This window comes from Trachurus japonicus, chromosome 18, assembly GCF_045865225.1.
Source record: "Trachurus japonicus isolate A0001 chromosome 18, Traja_1.0".
In the NCBI taxonomy this organism is placed as follows: Eukaryota; Metazoa; Chordata; class Actinopteri; order Carangiformes; family Carangidae; genus Trachurus; species Trachurus japonicus.
This window is the reverse complement of record NC_140924.1, coordinates 6,747,633-6,767,614: the sequence shown is the minus strand read 5'-3', so window position 1 is coordinate 6,767,614 and position 19,982 is coordinate 6,747,633. Positions and strand designations below refer to the sequence as shown.

General features: G+C 40.0%; 2 protein-coding genes and 1 non-coding gene across 3 annotated transcripts; 1 reads left to right on the top strand and 2 right to left on the bottom strand.

Annotated features, from left to right (window-relative positions):
- Window positions 1-1,945: 1,945 nt before the first annotated feature.
- On the top strand, window positions 1,946-9,318 carry LOC146968549 (uncharacterized). The gene is made up of 13 exons (XM_085759823.1): window positions 1,946-2,099; window positions 3,117-3,381; window positions 3,468-3,520; window positions 4,439-4,642; window positions 4,804-4,890; window positions 4,989-5,129; window positions 5,229-5,273; window positions 5,374-5,391; window positions 5,496-5,573; window positions 5,688-5,787; window positions 6,377-6,494; window positions 6,610-6,754; window positions 7,489-9,318. Exons 1-13 carry the CDS (start codon window positions 2,027-2,029, stop codon window positions 7,641-7,643), a joined length of 1,482 nt encoding a protein of 493 aa, XP_085615949.1. The 5' UTR covers window positions 1,946-2,026; the 3' UTR covers window positions 7,644-9,318.
- Window positions 9,319-11,907: 2,589 nt separating this feature from the next.
- On the bottom strand, window positions 11,908-17,957 carry prelid1b (PRELI domain containing 1b). The gene is made up of 6 exons (XM_085806467.1): window positions 17,837-17,957; window positions 16,223-16,359; window positions 15,285-15,510; window positions 13,881-13,994; window positions 12,834-12,912; window positions 11,908-12,184 (listed from the first exon to the last, which is right to left on the bottom strand). The coding sequence occupies exons 2-6, from the start codon at window positions 16,312-16,314 to the stop codon at window positions 12,078-12,080; spliced, it is 618 nt and encodes a 205-aa protein (XP_085662593.1). The 5' UTR covers window positions 16,315-16,359; window positions 17,837-17,957; the 3' UTR covers window positions 11,908-12,077.
- On the bottom strand, window positions 16,871-16,942 carry trnag-ucc (transfer RNA glycine (anticodon UCC)). Its single transcript has one exon. It is a non-coding gene; the product is annotated as a tRNA-Gly (tRNA).
- Window positions 17,958-19,982: the final 2,025 nt, after the last annotated feature.

The following is a 19,982-nucleotide window of genomic DNA, read 5'->3' as shown; positions in this document are numbered from 1 at the left end:
GGGCAGATCAGGGCAACATAAAATAACGTTGTGATTCGGGGGCCGTTGCTCTCATTGTCATCAGTGCTTGCAGCTTTGAAATGTCCCGTTTTTGTTTTGTTTTTGTTTTCTGCGGGCATTGCAGTGTCCTGCAGACAAAATGTTGAATGACCCCCCCTCACTGACCTTTTTTTTTTAGTGGACCCACCCCTCAACAAAGAATATTATGACATGACCCCCCCCCATTTTCCTCCGGTGGCCCATTCCATAAATAACGAACGGTCCCTAAGCTAGAAAACAAACTACAAGCTAATGACATCAAAGGGGTGTGGCAAGGGTTGCACGCTATTACAGACTATAAAACCAATCATCATGGTCTAGACAGTGATCCCTCCCTGCCTGTGAGGCTCAACGACTTTTACTGTCGGTTTGAAAAGGGCAAACTCAAAATAGACAAAGACGTCAAACAGGCATACCCAGATTACGATGATAAATAAGAAGTTGCACCTTTATCCTTTTCTTGAAGACTGAGATGGAATTGGCTGATTTCAGACTCTCATCCGGCCCATTCCAGATCAGCGGCCCCCTGGTGGTGATACATAGGCTAATTTCTGGTATGGTAGCCATGCACGGGGCTACTGGCTGGGATGAGCATAGAGAGTTTAGGATTCAGGTTATGTAGCTACAACTTGGTAAATCATTGTTGCGTTCTGATGGATGTTGAATTCTGTGAGCCTCAAGAGATTAAGACTATGGAAGAGTGGACGTGTGGGAGTGCTGAATTGTATAATTGTGTATAATTTTCTTTTGTAAATTTTCTAATTTTCTAAGATGGGTAGGAAAAGTGTTACACCATATTACATTGCAGTAAAGTAAATGGGGCTCAAACAAGGATTTATATAGGAGTAGAGCAGATAAAGGAAGAACATAACAGAGTTTGAAAAATAAACCAACATATTTAGACAATTTTATGAGGAGATGTTCAATATATGAAATTTAGTGCTTCATCTAGGAGGACGCCCAGGAATCTTGTGGATTTTACTCTTTCCAGCTCCCTTCCATCAATCTTGAGGATAATGTTGTTCACAGGTTTTTTTATTTGAATGAAATAATATAAAATTTGTCTTATTGATATTAAGGGATAATTTGTTGCATTTAAGCTCACCACTTTATGCAGCTCTATATTGAGTAGGTTTTTTTTTTTTTTTTCAAACTTTATTGTTTTCAAAATGTACATTCATTCTCAAACAGGAAAACTGTTGCATTCTTTTTTTCCAAAGACATTACTATTCTTACAATAAAAAATAGAAAATTAAATCTACAAGGCTTGGCACTGAATAATAAACAGCTATTTTAAATGCGTGAAAAAAATAAAAAATAAAATAGAATAAAAGATATAACACAAGTTGAAGGCATTGTACTTATTGGGACTCTTCACAAATAAACAAATTACATCGTATTGCAATTTCCATCATACCATTATTTTTTTCATTTCCATCTGCCAGTAAATATAAGGAACTAAAATATTTGTTTAGTTCATTTTTAAAACAGATTATTGACGGGGATTTACTTTTCCATTTACAACAGTGCATATGGTATTTGCCCAAAAGTAATACTATATTCAACAAATTTGACATTCCTAAGGGGGCATTATATTGAGTAGGTCTTGAAGTTCAAGTGGGTTGTTGTTATTCACGAGCGCCATCATGTGGCTTCACTGCAACAAAGGTCTTGGGAGTGGAGACATGAGTGTGCAGTTTTTTTTTTTTTAAAAACACGAGATTCAAACAAAACTTATTGGATATTTCAAACTCAAAACTCTAAGTGAGATTTCTTATTTTCTTTATCGCGTTTAAAAAAGATAAAAGAGGAATAAATGTCTGAGAAAAAGAAGTTCAAAAAGTCTCACACACAAAAAAAATGCGTTTGACAGTTCTGCGCATGCGCTGAAACAACCTGCAGCTGTCACTTCCTTGAATGAACCGCACCACTACACAGCGGAGTGAAGGCAGACGCTCTCCCCGTCTGTACCGCTACTACTTCGGGGATGAAGCTCCGTACATTCACCGCCATCTTCGCCGTGTTTTCTCTCAGCAGCGTCCAGTTCCCGGCGGTTTCAGGTCGGTGTGTTTGAAGTTTTAAGACGTGGGCGTTGCCAGGCGACGACAACTGCTCAAAAACCGTTACTCTGTTGCTATGGTGCGCGGTGATAAAAGTTTACTATGCGGCTGTAAATGGCAGATTTTTCGTTAAAATAGCGCATTGCTGCGGGTAATTTATATCCCGAATTAAAAAGGGTCTTATATTACATGTAATAAGTGTAAAAGTTCATGTTTAAACATAATTAATAAGTTCGTACACGTAAAGCAACGTTAAAATGTCCGCTTTGCTAGTGGACTTAGTTGGGGAAAGCCAGGCTTGGCATTGTGGTGTTGCTACATAAACCTGTTGAGCTCCTGTAATGGATAATGTAGAGCTACATTATCCATTATCCGGAGTCTGTTTCAGTTTCTGTGTGTGTTTGTGTGTGTAGAGAGCTCAAATTTCCTCTGAGTTTCCACTCACGTCGTCACATCTTGATAAACTGTCATGACTAAGCCCAGCTTAAAAATATCTCTATACTGTAGTTTTTGTTTGGCCTTTTTGTTAGAGACAGGGTGTGTGAGGGTTTCAAACCCTTACTAGAGCCAATAAAGCAAATGTTTGCCCCTTGAAATTCGTTTATGAGGAATTTAAGGGAAAAACCTGTCCCAATGTTCAGAGCAACTGGATCTAAGTTTATCTGTAGATAGTGTGTTTGTGAGGTGTTTAGAGCCAAGTACAGTCATTTTGTCTGAAATCTTTATTTCCTCAAGAAGTTATGAAGTTTCATCCTGGCCTGATAGAACCATTGTTTTTTGTTTACGTTGTTGGAATTTCTCATTTGCTGTAGGCTACACATGTAGGCTAATAAAAAAAAAACAGTTATTGTTAAGTACAGGTCATGTAATTGTCTATACATGTTATATGTTTGGAACCTGTACCAATAATGTACTGGAAGCAAATTCCACCAGCCTGGCTGTGTGGTCATTAAAAGAATCAATCAATCAATCAATCAATCAATCAATCAATGTATCGTCTTGTTCTACCTGGACCAGGTAAGGCCCTACAGCCTGGCTCTACAGAAGTCTTTGTTGCTGCTGGAAAAGATGGCTCCCTCCCGTGCCTCACAAGGGCCTCAGGCGTCACCGCTAGGGAGTGGTCAAAGGTGGACGGTTCGTCTTCAACCACAATTTCTGTTGTTCGTGACGGAAAGGTCTTGGAAAAGGAGACATCGGCAGAGTACCGCGGTCGGGTGGAACAAACGGAAGATGGCACTCTGAAGCTACAAAGAGTCACGCACCGGGACAGCGGTACCTACAGGTACGTCATGTTTCAGGAAATTTATTGTGAATTTTCCACCAGTATTTATTAGATTCTTAACTTACTTCCGTTTGTTTATTGTCCAGGTGTTACGCTTTTGGCGAATCTACTGAGGAAGCGTTTGTCTCGCTTGTTATTGGTAAGACAGCAGCCATGCTTTATTTTTGTTGATGCAGCTAAACATGAAAACAGCAACACATATCAAATGCGTTACCAGAGCATAGCAGGTCACCAGAGGCATAAATCAAAGTATTGGACAATGGAAAACTGTAATGATCATTTTGATGCTTCTGGGGAACATGAATGTCTCCTCCAACTGTCATGGCAACCCATCGTGCAGTAGTTCTTGAGAAGTTTTAGTGGAACTCAAAAATGTAAGAGGATCACCACAGTCAGTAAAAATCAAACCACTCAGGTATGTGGGAGCGTACCTATGTTCCCCGGGTCCTATGTTCCCCGTTTTTCCCAAAAAGGGTCCTATGTTCCCCGATCCCAATACTGTGGGGAACATAGGACCCTTTTTCTGACAAAGGGTCCTATGTTCCCCGCTGTTGCTGGTCGATGGACTCTCTCTGTCTATCTGGCCTGTCTAGCCTCTACCTGGTCTTTTTACTAAACTTGAGCAACTCCTTTCTTCATTGCCTAAACCCAACAAATGGGACAATTCCACTTCTCACTCAAAGTCACAACTCAACTGCCAGGTATGGGTACAAAAATTGCATGTTCCCCGGGTCCTTTTGGGGAAAAGTGGGGAACATAGGACCCTTTTTTTTAGAAAAAGGGTCCTATGTTCCCCGGTCCCATACAAAGTGGGGAACATAGGACCCGGGGAACATAGGGATGATCCCGGTAAATGTTATGCTAAAAGAACTTGGAGTGTCTTTAGCAAATTACACCCAGTGTCCATGGGACCCGTCCTCTGGGGATCATGAAGGTCTGGACAGAATTTGATTTCAGTTTGTCCTGGAGTTGTTGATGCTGTTAGCGTGGTTGAACATATGAGCCGTTATGAGGGGTTGGCGTCCTGCAGTGACGGGCGTGCCGTGTCTCTCTGCAGCTCAGATGTCCGAGGTCCAACTGACTGTGGACAGCTCATCCAATGAGCCGCTTGTACGATGCGAGTGCAGCGGCTGGGGCCCAAAACCACAGATTTCTCTGTTAGACAACGAGGAAAACGACCTCCAGGCTGAGACCAGTTCATCGGACGAACCAGACGACTTCTACACCGTCAGGGCGCACATGGACCTGACAGCGTTTAAAAGTAGGTCAACCAGTACCTGTGCTTCTGTCTGACTTGAAATATTTGTAAATTCTTCCGCCGGTCTTTAACATTTTTTGTTCTCTGGTCATGAGGATCTAGATTTCTAGAACAATCACCTGAGACCTAACTTTTGTTTTCTTGTTTTGTTTCTGTTACAACAGGAAAATTAAAATCGGTTCGATTCTTGACGTGTCGAGTGGAGATTCCTGAAGTGAGTCTGGTGAAGGAGAAGACGATACAGATCTCTGGTAAAACAATTAAAATGACTTGTCAGTGTTTGTGTTGGTTGGCAGCCTCAGAAGGATTTCTGTTTTTCCACTTAATGAATTCATGTTTGTTTTTGCAGATCTTACAGATCACTTGAGTCGTCCAGATGCAGCAGAGAGTCATGGATGGATCATCATCCTGGTTTGTGTTGTGGTCGTGGTTGTAGCCGTGGGCTTCCGTGTCGCTGTCTGGAAGATTGAGAGGCTTCAACCTCTGAAAGGTTGGTCCACTTGTTTTTTTGTTTTTTGTTTTCTATGGTAAATGAGTTTGTTGTTCCGGCTGCTTCTCTCACTTCCTGTCTGGTTCTGTGTTGTTGTAGAGTACATCCTCAGATTGATCCCATCACCGGCCAAAGCAGAAGAAGGTAAGTTCTCCTTTCTTGTCTTTTAATACAGAGTTCATTTGAATGGACACAATTGATTTTTGTAGTGATAACTGAAACTATGTTTGTGTTCTTTCCTCAGCTGAGCCACTTCTCAAAGGTACGTCTCCAACTCAAAGACACTTTCCTCATGAAGAGGTTTTAAAAAGTCTTAAATTATACATTATAGAAGACTTAAGTATCCTCCGTCCTCTGTGTCCACAGACTACAGAGATATCTCCAAAGTGAAAACCAGAGGAGCATCCAAGGACACTGCAAAAGCCCATCTTAGGATGAACTATGGTCAGTTCAGTCAGTTTTCACCTCGTCCTTTAAGCAAATACTACAACTTCAATGAAGCAGGTTGAATGAGCTCCGATATCAGATCACAGCTCTGATTTGTTGTCTCTGTTTCAGATCAACGTCTGGATGGAGTCAGAGCTTCAGAGGCGCTGGCAGAACGAGACCTGGCCAGGATGAACGATTACAAAGAAATAATCAACAGTGTGGGAACAGAGTACGTTAAAGAGATAGTTCAACATTTTGGCAAATTGGCCCATTGCCATAATCCCTATAGTCATAGCAGTAGGTTTGTTACTTTTAATTGTTTTAGAGTTGTTTTAGAGGTAAATTCATGCAATACCGCTGATGCGCGTTGCCTTCAGGGACAGTTTTTTAGCAAGCAGTCTCTGAATTTCCCTCTAAAACAACTCTGTCTGGTAACGTTGTGTTATTATCTCATAGCGTGGTGAATGTGCAGGTCACAACTTGTCCACCAGAGCGTTTTGGAGTTGTTGGATTGTGTATTTGATGAGTTTGATGAGGGAAACCAAGAAATCCCATGAGCCTCCGTAGCGTAGCTCTGAGCAGCTCACGGCTCTGCTCCGCCGTTCTAAAAATAGCTTGCACCGACCAATAAAGGTAACAAACCTACTGCTATGACTATAGGGATTATGGTAATGGGCCAATTTGCCAAAATGTTGAACTATGAGCGACAGCTCAAACACTGAGCTGGTTTCACGTCTCTTTGTTGTAGCGTAGCCTCTGGTTGTTGCCATCGTTGTCGTAGTGTTTCATCTCTGACAGTTTGTCGTCGTGTTCTGCAGAGTGGACGTCCACCCCGGCTACATCGCTGCCATCATCTCCAGACAGTCGGAGGCTGGAGCGTCACTGGATACCAGTGGATATGGACAGCACGACCCAAACTGCTTTGGTCTCATGCAGGTGTGTGTGTGTGTGTTTACATTTACAAGTTATGAAACATTCATGAGATTTCTGCACCTGTTTCTGATCTAAGGCTTCTGTGATTTCTCATTTGTCAATAATGTCATTGTGACAGATGCACAAGACTTACCACCCGGGCTGCGACCGTGTCGGCCCGTACAGCAGGGAGCACCTGGAACAAGGAACCAGATTCCTAGCCTCGCTCATCGAGAAAATGGCGAGGGAGAGGAAGTCATGGACCAAAGAACAACATCTGATTGGTAAAAACATGGCCACCTCTGCCCCCTTTCTTCTTCTATTATGGTCGTACAGGGTCAGATGAGATATACAATCTCTCTAGCATGTTTTGGTTTGGATCCACTCCAGTTGGACTATTGATCCAAATGTAAATATGTTGTCTATTTTGAACCGCCATAGCAGCTTTTGTGTCTGCTGAGGTTGGTGAAAGGTTTAGGGATGTCACGATAATAGATTTTTTTGGTACGATTATTGTCAGAGAAATAATCACGGTATTACGATTATCACGATTATTATGCATTAATTAATTTCACAACACTATGAATGTGTAAAATCAAATATAGTAAAAATATACATTACTAATTATAAGATATTTTAAATATCTCTTAAAATATGGCCAATTATTAATCCGCCGTGTTTGAAATATTCAAGTCATTAATTGTCATCGACACCAAATGTTTAAGTTACTTTTGATCTTTTTTGAATGACACTCTAGCATTTAAACTCCTACCAATCCAAAGCTACGTTAGGTAAATGAACCAGTATTTGTGCATTCACCTTTACTTTGGCGCCACATTTGCCGACACGGTTCATACATAATCTTTTTTTGGAGAGTGACGGTATTTAGGAACCTTTGCTATCAATTAATTGTGGCATTTAATACCGCAATTAATTGTGAAAACAAGTAATTGTGACGTCCCTAGTGGAAGGTATTCTGGGAAACCCTGTGGTCTCAGCTGTCTCTGCTGTGTTTCAGGAGCGTTGGCTTGTTACATCGCAGGAGACGGGACCATCCTTAATTTAAACAAGGACGTGGACGTGGACAGCGTGACGCCGTACAAGGACTTCGCCAATGACGTTGTCGCCAGAGCCAAGTGGTTCACTGGCAAAGGCTTCACTTTCAACAATTAGAGACCTAAGTACAGTGGATCACAAACAGTGTAGCTGCTGACGCGTTAAAGGAGTCATCACCCACAAATCGCATTTTTCCTTGTTAAAACATGTATATTGGTGTTGGACCTGAAAATCTGAAATTTGAAAATTTCAAGTTTTTTCGTTTGGGCTCTTTGTTTAAGCCAGAGTAGCTCATGAGGTTGAACACCACAAAATTAGGAGATTTTGACTCTGCTCCTGTGTTGATGTCACCACAGGAGCCTGCTTTCCAGGCAAGGCATCTTTATTTATATAGCGTATTTCATAACAAGGCAACTCAATGTGCTTTACATAAAGACAAAACATTAAAAAAAAAAAGTGAGAAGCATAAAACAGAATAAAAACAAACAAACACTAAAAACAGAGTTAAAAGCAAGAGCAAATAAAAGAAAATAGATACATTTTAAAGTTCTTCATAAAACAGAATAAACCCACCTCTATTCCACCACCCCGACTTCCGCCGCGCTGCCATTACTTATTGTTTTATTTCCCACTGTAGCGCTGTTATTTTGTCACTTTATTAAGTTTTTATTTTTTTTCATGCAAGAAAGTAAAGGTTTAGATCCCCAATGTGCGGTTAGTTTATCCAAATGACGCCTGTTTAGAAGTTTGCTCCGCGTTGGGAGAAGTGAAGCTCCAGCGAGCAGCGGAGGAGCGGCTCCTCAGCAACCCCTCTGTAGAGCTCGTTGGCCGGCCAAACTACGTCGTCATGCCGGGGGATGAAACGATCGTTAATTAACTTACCCGCAGGTTTGTAGACGTTTACCGCCGGCTGGTTAAATTGTTTTTAAGAGATAAATGTTGGTCTCACTGATGAAATCTAACAATTGTGGCAGTCGTATTAGTTCGTTTGAATGAAAAATGAAGCTTCATACAGAGCAGCAGCAGCTTTGCCCCGGGACTCTGTAGCCTACGTACAGAAATCACCACATTTGCATCAATAAATACATGTTTTACAATGAACCAATTAAATTTTGTTTGGATTGGATACGTAAAAAACCAGGTGATGACTCCTTTAAATCTGCTAAAGATGCTGGTCGGTAAAGATTTCCACTGAACGCGTTCTTCTCCAAGGCGCCAGCCCCAGTCAGCAGGAGCCAGCTTTTGTATGATACCAATAATCTGCTGCGTATTATGTTTGTATATGTGTGTCCCTAAAGTGCCACTGTTTTAAATAAGCAGGCCAAAAAAACCAAAGACATTTTCAGAACAGTCCTATTTTTATGATGTTTACATACAAGCCAAAAAAACACTATAATGCTAAACACTAATGCTTAAGTGGACTTCCATTATAATGTGTCCTGGAAAAAAAAGCTGCCTGGAGTGAAAAAGTTACAAGAAAATCATTTGTCTGCTCATCTCAAGAGATATATTTCAAATGCCACGGAACAAAAGAAACTGTCAAACTACTTATTTATTACGTTTTAAAGAATCGCTGCTTATGATAAAAACACAATGTGTTACAGTTCAGAGCTGTTTTAGAAAGGGCTTCCTACATTTCTCTAACTTCAGTGTTAATGTCAGTGTTTTATCATCATTGTGTGTCATAAAGCCTTTTTTCTCACATTTGTTTTGCTCGTGAAATAATGAAATAATCACTGGAATATGAAATGCTTGAATGTTTTTCAATGCTTTATGTAGAATAAAGAGTATTTTATCACCATCATGAGAGTGTGTAGTCAGTGTATCAGGAAACAAAACTGAAACCATTCTGGATGTAGAGAGGGTCACTATTTCAGTTTCATTATGTGTCACTGCCTGACTAATTTGAGCAACTAAAGGTTCTGGACACTGTCTGCAAACATCTACTGTACAGCCAAGGTCAAAACGCTGTGTAGCTACAACCTGTTTATATATAAGAATTCAGCTTACAAAATGTAGGGTGGGACTATGACTTCCTGTGATCATCCACTGGTAATCGTACTGTATCTCCCTCCGTGTTACTGGACGTCCTGTTCCCACATGCTCTGGTGTTGCCATAGTAATCACACATATCTCATCCACTGGAAAATAATTTCCCTACAACACCCAAACAGATCCAAGTTATTACTAATAGTCAAAGTCAGAACATAACTTGTTGATCACTGAGCATGTCATAATAGATGAATGAGTTAATTTGATTTCTCATGTCACCCAATAATTAAATGTATGATATATACATACACATAGCTTACAGGTCAGTCCAGATATGTCAATAATCCGTTTAAGTTTTACAGTCATTACCAAGTAGAAACAAAAACAATGCAACACTTGTATCGTATGATTAGGAAATTGGACTCATACAAGAGCAACAACATTGACATTTAAGAATATTATATCATACAAAAAGCCCTTATACCAAATAACTTTGTCGAGTTCATAAACATCATCCACACCAATATCATGCCCAATATTGTTGTTTGTACTGTGTATTTGTGCTCATTCTTTAATTGTATGTACTGCTTGTGAGCCAAAATGTTGTGTTTTTAACCAGGCTGTGAAGCCAAATTGTGAGTTTTGATACTTGGAGTTGATAAATATAATATTATTTTTGGTTTATCAACACATTCTTGTGTTTTAACACTCAAACTCACAGATCTGTGGGTGATGAACAATGAGAACAGCAGCCAACAAGACCGTGCAGGTTCTGACTGAGCAATGGCAGAACTGTCTGTAATATGCGTGTATAGAAGAGTTAAAATAATAAAAGTCAAAGATGAAGTTCAAACAGAAGATCGAGAGCTGAAAAACCCCGAAGGCCTAACTGGACCCAATTGCCCTTTGAATTGGAAACCAGTCCAAAATAAACCCACGAGATCTGCAACTTCATTCACTTAATTCCCCCTCAGGTCGTTCCTGTTTCTGTTAAGTAGAAATAAACTGTCTGGTCTGAGAAAACAAAACCCTCTCAGGGTTGTACCCCAATGCGTTTGTCACACTACAGTAAGTGTAATTGTTGTTTGGCTTGAGTTGATAAAAAACGGGGTTTTTTATCATTCGAGAAATATCAAAAAGGTAAGGAGTTGTTTTATCCGAAGACTCATACATGCTTTTACCTCCAATCGATTGGACTTCTGTAATACATTACTCACTGGGATACCTCAAAAGCACCTAGCTCGACTGCAGCTGCTCAAGTTTTAACAAGAAAAAGGAAGTATGATCATACAACACTCGCTCGCTGTAAATTTTAGAATAGATTTTTAAATTTTAACCTTGGTCGGCATGAAAACAGCTGATGTCCCTTTTAGTTATTATGCCCCAAGATTAAAATAATAACGCAAAACATTCATTTTTATCTACAGCATTAGTCTGATTTATGCTTTTATTTTAATTTTATTTTGTATTTTGTTTTTATTCCTTGTGGAAAGCTCTGTAAAGCACATTGTACTTTCACCTGGAGTTAAATGTGCTATACAAATAAAGTTTTCCTTGCTTTTTGCTTTGTTCAGCTGCACTGGATTTAGACCCAGGTCATCTAATGTGGGACTTGTAACTTTTTTTTTTAAACTACAGTGTTTATTGTAGGGTCATGTGTCACCAAAATCAACCACAGCAGACAACTTAAGAATCATCAGGTTGGAGTTTAATAGTTGACCACCAGAGGGCAACTGAATGAGGTACAATTCTGTTCCATTGTCCAGTAATTAATGGTCAGAATGTGAAACGTGCGTGTAAACATGCAACAGTCGACCACGGCTCGGATCTGATGCAACGTTCATGTTCAGAACTAAAACTAGAAATACAGAAAAACTTCTCAAAGTTTAAATTAATCTAGCAGGCAAGAGTTCCCAGTAAATGATCAAGAAAATGACAAAAAAAGATGTTATTGGAATGAATAAAACGATAAGAAGAACATAACATATAAATAAATAGGACAAAATGATTCAAAATAGTGATTCAAGATCAATACTCATATAAAAATACAAAAAATTATATGACAGTGACAGAAAACTAGCTTAGACAGAAAACATCTGGGACATGAGCTGTATACTTCATAACATCAACCATTAAAAATAACATGATTTCTCATTATACATATAGGTTCTAGATTTCTTTATCTCTTCTCTTTTCTTAAATAACAAAATATTACTTGAAAGTTTTATTCTACGTAAACTGACCAAAATACTATAGAATGAAATACTATAGATAGAATGATCTAGGAAAAAGTGTAAAAAACAAACAATCAATCAAACAAAAGCAACTGTAAAAAACAGAATATTTTTACTAAGAAGGTTTAAATACGTCCCAGTGACTCCTGAGAAACTAATACTCATTATTTTTTGCTCCGCCTCGGTCAAACGTTAAAGCTGCACAGCTTGTCCGATGATGACGACATTGCAAGTCAACCAATCACAGCTGAGGTCGATGCAGTTCCAGCTCAGATCGATAGCTTCAGGGTTTCTATAGCAACAACAGTAGAGGTTCACGTGATGCTCAGACAAACTGCTTGGGTTTCTGGGTAGAGGTGGCTGGTTGTGGGAGGGGCTTGTGCTTCTCTGACGACTCTCCCTGGTCTCCGTGGAGATTAGCGCTGGGCTCAGCTACAGGTGATAAAAACAATCAATCAGACACATTTTAGTGTTACTTTGATTGATTGTTTGTTTCTTTCAAGGTCTGGTTACAGGAAACTCTTCAACTAATCGTCCGTAAGGTTTGATGATTGATTTTAGCCCCAACTACCATGTACGATGTTAAATGGACAACGAGGAGTTTTGGGAAAGCTTTGTTGTTTTCACACTACATTTATGAGCCTCCGCGCGCACCATGAAATTCTTTGACCGGCGCAAGACAGACTCATGTTTTCATTCATCAAGAATTAAAGTCAGAGGTTCAAAGACGATCAGATACTGTTGTAGTCCCGACCGATTCGGCGGCGTTATTCTCATGACTCGCCGGGCAGCGTCCACGAAACTGAAAGTAAAGAAGTGTTTCCGCCACCACTAATAATAACAAAATAACGATAGAGACAAAACGATATATTTATCGAAAATGGAGCCATTAACAAGTGTGGGTAGCGTAGATTCATCCACATTAATATGAGACTTTTTTATTGTCGCCGAATTTTTCGTTCTGCCGACGGAGAAATTCCTTGTTGTCCCTTTAAAGACTACTTTATTCAGTTATATAACAGTGGTTGGTAAGTATTTTAGAGGATTTTAGGTTGAGTGTCAACAAGTGTGAGTGTCTTACTCTGTATCTTGGACAGAGCAAACTCCAGCCCCTTCATGGCTTTGGCTTGGTTACTTTTAAACCTGGAAACACCAAACTCCTGTTGGAGAAACACAAAGAGTTAAACAGAGAGAGACTTCAGGTTGTTGGTTGTTGGTTTTTATTAAACGTGGTGTCTTGCACCATAGGCCCTCATGGGCTTACAAGACACACCAAACACAAAACAAACACCGGCACACGCATGCACGCTCACACATCTACATATTTTTATACAGTACATATCCACACATGCGCACACATACACACACAGAGCAAAAACAGTTGCCAGTACTGAAAAACTTCACACATACAACACATCTTTACGCTGCTTAAATGCCTCCAAAATAAACTTTGCCAATGGGAACACCTTTTCTACAAATAAATACTTAAAGCAGAAGTAAGTGGTCCGGTCGTTTTCGCTAATGCTGCGTTCCAGGCAGGCTTTTGAAATCGTAAATTACAGCTTCAAGTCACAACTTACGACTTTGTAGCGTTCCAGGCAACCCACTCGTGTTTTTCCGACCTGTTTTACCTGTGAAAGTCACTATAACGGCCACTCGTAACTTCTGACCCGTGAACTCGTACCAGATCGAACTGGTACGACTTCACAGGTCGGAAAAACACGAGTTTCCATGAACGCACCATAACAGTCCTCGTCCCTACGTCACCACATTCAGGCGCATCCCTTGGCTGCACACACAGCCCTGCATGCCGTTCTCTCTCCTCATTGGATAAAAACTGTAGGATACGATAAATGTTTTCTCCTCGGCTCAGAGCAGAGCAGAGGGACTGAGAGACCCGTGTTTCAGACCAAACACTCTATGTAAGTGATTGCTGTCAGAAGATATAACTATTTAAGACTTATATTAACACAAATATATCACTTACTTCTGCTTTAACTTCACCTGTACGTCTGTAACCAATGTCAGGTGTAAAGCATGTCCACATTATGAGGGCATTTCTGTCTGGTCTGGTTCGGGACACAGTCTGGTCACAAGCATAGATAGGCAAAGTCTACATATAGCCTACCTGTATGGGTCGGGCCAGGCCGTAAACAGCCGAGGAGATCCAGGCCTCCCTCCTCAGTTTGGTCCAGGTTGGACGACTAGAGTCTTCTTCAAACGAACACCGCTCCACCACCGTCTGAGAGACAGAAACAAATACTGAAGGAAGGCTGATATCATTGTTCAAACATCTGTCCTCAATCTGTAAAGTGTTGGAGTTCATTCAACACTGCGTTCATAGAATGCACTTAGGCGAAATTATGTAAATGCAAATATTTAGGACTCAAATGGAAGCTTATGAATTAAGGAAGTTTTCTATATACATGTTAAGCATAAAAAATGCTGAAAAATAATAATTTTCATGAGAATTTGTCAGGCGAACAGCACTTTTTTTTGTCTTTTTTGGGATGTTGAGGGTGATATCTTAAAATTGAGTTGCAACAAACCCCAGAATCTTTTTTTCATGCCTCCCCCTATGTGTCAAGATACTCTCTGCCAAATTTTATAGTTGTATGACTATTTATGCCATTGTAGTACCTAAATATTTGCATTTACATAATTTTGCCAGCAAAATTACTCAAGAAGAGGGGTTTTGGCCCCTGTAGCTTTCCAGCAGCTAGTTGACCGGGTTGTCCACCCAGGTTTTAATCCTTGAAGTTCCTAGATATCATTTCTGGTGTCAAACCTTTTACAACGCTCCGTGTCTGTTTTTTTGCTCCTACTTGAGAGGATCTACTATAACCATGGTAACGGACCCAGGGCCGTTGTATAGGGGAGAAAGGTGATGATAATTCTAGGGGCCCAGCGCCCAGTGGGGCCCATAAAAAACCCCAGTAGTCTAATCTTTGTATGACTGATTTATTCTGCGTAAGACCCTGACTATAGTACAACATCTTTCCAAGAATATTTGTCTTATTTCTTGTCCAAATGTCTCATTTATAGTCAAAACTAATCTCTTTCCACTTAAAATAAGACTCATTACCTAAAAATTAACTTGTTTTTAGATAATTTTCACTTAAATTCACAATAAATAGAAAAATCTGCCAGTGAAAGTAAGTTTTTTGTGCTTGTAATAAGGAAGAAAAACTTGCTCCACTATCAGATTTTTTCTACTTATTCCAAGTGAAAATATGTTTGAAAGAAGTAAAAAGTGTCTAAAAACAAGCTACTTTTAATATGATGTGTCTTATTTTAAGTATAATGAGATTTGTTTTGACTAGAAATTACATTTTGACTAGAAATAAGACAAACATTCTTGGTAAGATACTTGCATTAGCATCAAAACAAAGAAGGCTAAATAAAAAAACGATAATACATACGTAGTCTAAGAAAAAAAAAGGAAAAGTTAGGGGGAGGGGCCCACTTTAGTATTTTTTAAGGGGGCCCAGAATTCCTAGCAACGGCCCTGAACGGACCTTCGTTCTCTCACCATCAGTGTGTTGTGGTTGAGGTTCCAGGTCTTGGTGGTGAGTGTGCGTCTTTGCGGGTCCACGATGGAGTCCTCCAGCACGTAGACGGCCCGGGCCATGTGGGCGGGGAAGACGCGCTCCGCCCAGCCCGGCAGCCGGTTGGTCTTCGTCAACAGTCGCCGCGACAACAGGTGGTTGTTGGGGGTGACCTCGCGGTAGAGGACATCCTCAGTGAGGACGTGGGTGCTGATGATCCATATATTACGGATTTAGGAAATAAAGGACATTATTGTAAATGAGGACATATGTAGAAACTGAAGACATTTTTTTTTAAAAAGGTAAAGAAAGTTTGAATAGCAAGGACACTTTAAGAAAGTGAGGACATTTTAGAGAGTGATGACGATCTCATTTTAGAAAGTGAAGATTTTTTAGAAATTAAGTACAGTTTACGGGTTGAGGTTATACTCAGGTTTACAGTGAGGGAGGGTATAGTTAGGGGCTTGGGCAGTGGTTCCTCTAAACTGTGGGGGACGTGGGAAGTTGGGGGTAATTTAACAGGAAGACTGACAGGTTTTTTACAGGATGGGGAGAAAAAAAAACTTGTTCTGGCAGGTAAACTTACATTTCTACTTTCACAGCAGAAGATCAGGTAACGTAAAAAAAAAAAAAAAAAAAAAAAGTAAAGAAATAAGAAAACAACAACAGAAAATTCCAATGAAAGTAAATGTGGATCATTTGTTACCAGTTTTATTAATATTGGTCATGTTCGATGAATAATTATTATCCAGTGTATTTTGAAATAACAGCCTTTTTGACATTTCATGGTAGCCTAACATCATAAACAGCCTTATTCACTACTTCCTGTCATTTACAGGCAAAATGATTAATCAAAAATATTGAAATGAAAATGAATGAATATGAAAATTAATATGAATATGAAAATAGCAGGTCCTGGTACCTGAATGGGTTGGGGTAGCGCTGCCAGAAGGCAGCCAGCACCTGATACCATGGACTCTTAACGTCGACCTCACTGTGGAAATACCTGCCCATGTCTACACAAACACAGACAGGGCGTATGGACGGCTCATCCAGGAGCTGTGAGGGAAACCAACGACAGAGATAAAAGGTTATTTCATCAACATCAATGCCTTATATCTCACAGGCAAGGAATAACACGAGTAACTTTGCCAAACAATTGAAACAAATAAATGGGGAATAATGCCAGAAATCATTTTTCAGTCTTCAGGTGATGGCAAATAGCAAATCCTCACCTTTTGAAAAAAAAAAAAAAAAAAAAAACGAGTGAAAACATTATTTAGTCATTAAAATATTGTGGTTGATTGTTTCTGTATGGACAAATCTGTGACTGAAACACATATAAAAAAGAAAGAAATAAAAGTATAGCCTACTATACATTTAACATGAAAAAAATAACATTATTCAGTCATTAAAATGTTATAACTTAGTTGATTGTTTCTGTATGGATAAATCTGTGACTGAAACATATATATATAAAAGAAAGAAATGCAAGTAGTACTATACATTCAACATGAAAAAGGTAAAGTTAACTATTTACGATGTTTACACTCAAAAAAAAAAAAAAGTTTGCGTTGGCCGGGAATCGAACCCGGGTCAACTGCTTGGAAGGCAGCTATGCTAACCACTATACCACCAACGCTTGTGCAACACAGGGGCAAAACTCTGGGTCTTCTCAGTGACAGATATGACCCGTTTATGACATAAATACATTGTTGCTAACTCGTTTTTTTTTTTCCTTTCTTTCTTTCTTTCTTTTTTTTGAGTCGTCTTCTGAGAAATAACCGTTAAAACGTTCGCGCTATCGTTACTCGTTTATCTTCTCAACGCTAATATCTTCCGTTAATGTTGCTAACTGGACCTACTGTAAGTCACACGGTTTTTGTCTGTTAATAACGGTCACTTCGTTTAACGTTTATGCGGTTGAATCGTCACTAACCGGCGCTGCTATGGTAACTTTATTTTCAAATGTTATCAAATTAGACCGTTAGTGTCAGTTGAGTGCTACTAGCTGTTTGAATTGCTACCGACGGAGACAACGCTGAAGTCGGTGTAACGTTACCAGTTAAAGGGTAAAGTTGAGGAGCGACCGTTAAGTTAGGCGTTTTTGTTTTTTATTAATTGATAAAAGTTTTCACGAGTGTCGAAACGGTGCTAATAACGGTTGTCACGGTTTACAGTTTACTTTAACCTCCCGTGAACTGTCGAATATGAAGCTCGCTTCAGCGCTGTGTGAGTTTGTGTGTGTAATTACAACGTTATTTTGTGTTTTAACGGCTGAATTCAACCAAACAGGTGAGTCTCAGGTGAGTTCATGTGTTCATCAGCATCAGGACTGAAGGGAGTCATATTTTATTTCAACGGTCATCAGCAGTAAAAGTTGCGAGGCAAAAAGGCTCCGCGGAGTAACGTTAGTAGCCAGTTAGCATGCTGCTACACCGATAGCTCCAGTGGAACGAATCCGGCGTTCCAGCAGCCGCCGTCGGATAGAACCGAAGCGCGTTGCCGTCGAACCGGAGCCGATGAGCGGACGTACCTGCAGCCGTCGGCCCCTCGGCGCGGTCGGCTCGGTGTGGCGGCCCAAGCGCACGGAGCAGCCGGTAAGGGGAAAACACAGCAGCAGCTCGGTGGATGTTTTGCTGCTGCTGCTGGGAGTCAGTCAGTCAGGTGATCATCATCATCATCACAGAAAACACAGGCGTAGGACCCGTTTTCCTCCACTAGATGGTGAGGTTTAATCATTTAAAAAGAAGTAGAAACAACAAAGCGTGAGAGCGGAACAGAAAGGGATTCTTGAGACAGGTGCGTATATTACCTTCCTATGATACTTTACAATATTGTACGTTTTTATTACAGTACAAGAATATTTGTCTTATTTCTAGTCAAAAATGTAATTTCTAGTCAAAACAAATCTCATTATACTTAAAATAAGACTCATCACATTAAAAAGTAGCTTGTTTTTAGACACTTTTTTTTTTTACTTCTTTCAAGCATATTTTCACTTAAAATAATCTGATAGTGGGGCAAGTTTTTCTTTCTTATTACAAGCACAAAAAAACTTGCTTTCACTGGAAGATTTTTCTACTTATTTCAATGAAAATTTGTTTGAAACAAGTGAAAATTATCTAAACACAAGTTATTTTTTTGTGATTAGTCTTATTTTAAAGCTTCAGTTGGTAACAATTATTCAGTCATATTTGCTGGAACTGTCACTATATTCTGATGGTCAGACATTAAATGAGTAATTTAGGACAAAATCCAACTCCTCTGGCTCCACCTACAGCCTGTAATCGTATTTGCCAAAATCCACCGCGCCCGACGATTCTCCACCAGTCAGGTAGAGGGAGCAGGAGGAGCAGCCAATCGCCGCTCCTACACGTCGTGCTATGGATACGGTACATCTTCTGTGGGTGCGTTTATGGCTACTTTGTGTGTGTCTGTGTGTGGGGGGGGGCGCTTGGCAGAGGCAAAGACGGTTTATAAACTCTTTGGCAGAGGTTCATAAAGGGACCTGACGGAGTATTGTCTTGAAATTTCCGACCAAGTCGCGGAGTTTACTTTCACTTTCGTCAACTTACCAACTGGAGCTTTAAGTGGAAAGAGATTAGTTTTGACTAAAACCGAGACATTTTGACAAGAAATAAGACAAATGTTCTTGGAAAGATTTTGAGTTTTTGCAGTGTAGTAACTAGTTACTTTGAATATCAATATTTAAACAGACTAAACCAGTTGTCAGTTAGGCCTATACATCTAAACTGACATTAAACTATCGATATGCATCAGTACTCTTTTCATAATATGACATAACATTTCATAATAAGAATTACATTTATTAATCCCCAAGGAAAGCCCAATGTCTGCAGGTACAAAGGATCTTCTATTTCGTCCACCACTGCCGTTTTCTTGGTCTACCAAGGTGTTATGAAGTGGATGATCTGATCAGAATGGCCTCCAACTTCTTCAGTGTGCATCTCTCCACCACATCCCCCAGTGCATCAATCGGGGAAACAGCCTGATATTATTAAATGTGCCTCAGGATGTTTAGTCTCAACAACTTCATGGAGAACCTCAGCAGTTGGTACACAAGTATTGTTATGATAAGAAAACACATCTACTTTCTGAGTCTTCACTAACCTCTCCAGCTCATCACTCTTGTTGGGCAAATAGTTGACATTTCCCATGATGACTGACGGCAGAAAGGACCTACAGTAGGCTACATTTCCACTTCCAAGCCTTCATCTTTGCACCACCAACAGCACAGCAGCCACAGAAGCACCTACCTCTTCATCTCAGCTGCAACAGGTTGGCATCCTCAAGACTTGCTCCATTTTCAATGAAAAGAAGCTCCTCTCCTGAAGAATCTCCTCTCCCCACAGAAATATCCACCAGTAGTTGACAAAATACGACAAAAACATACAAAAACACAACAAAGACAAATCAAACGTTGAGCAAAAACTAATGATACGTTCACACTGAAACCGCTGGGTTCATTTTCAATGAATGCTGGCATCAACGGGCGTCTGGAGCGTTGCGATCGTCCAAAGTGTCAATTTGAAGTTGAGAGAAGCTCAACTTTATGCAAATGAAGCAGCAACCAATTGCAGACTGGGATTCTCACAGCAGGAGAAATTGAGAGAGCCTGAATGGACACATAGCACTGCTTGAAAGTCCCGCCTCTTTGG

Coding starts and splice junctions, on each gene's coding strand:
- LOC146968549 (XM_085759823.1), top strand. CDS start 2,027: ATGAAGCTCCGTACATTCACCGCCATCTTCGCCGTGTTTTCTCTCAGC. Junction 3,382..3,467: donor CGGGACAGCGGTACCTACAG/GTACGTCATGTT, acceptor TTTATTGTCCAG/GTGTTACGCTTTTGGCGAAT. Junction 3,521..4,438: donor GTTTGTCTCGCTTGTTATTG/GTAAGACAGCAG, acceptor GTCTCTCTGCAG/CTCAGATGTCCGAGGTCCAA.
- prelid1b (XM_085806467.1), bottom strand. CDS start 16,314: ATGGGCAGGTATTTCCACAGTGAGGTCGACGTTAAGAGTCCATGGTAT. Junction 15,511..16,222: donor CGCTACCCCAACCCATTCAG/GTACCAGGACCT, acceptor ATGGATCATCAG/CACCCACGTCCTCACTGAGG. Junction 12,185..12,833: donor TGCTCTGTCCAAGATACAGA/GTAAGACACTCA, acceptor TATCACCTGTAG/CTGAGCCCAGCGCTAATCTC.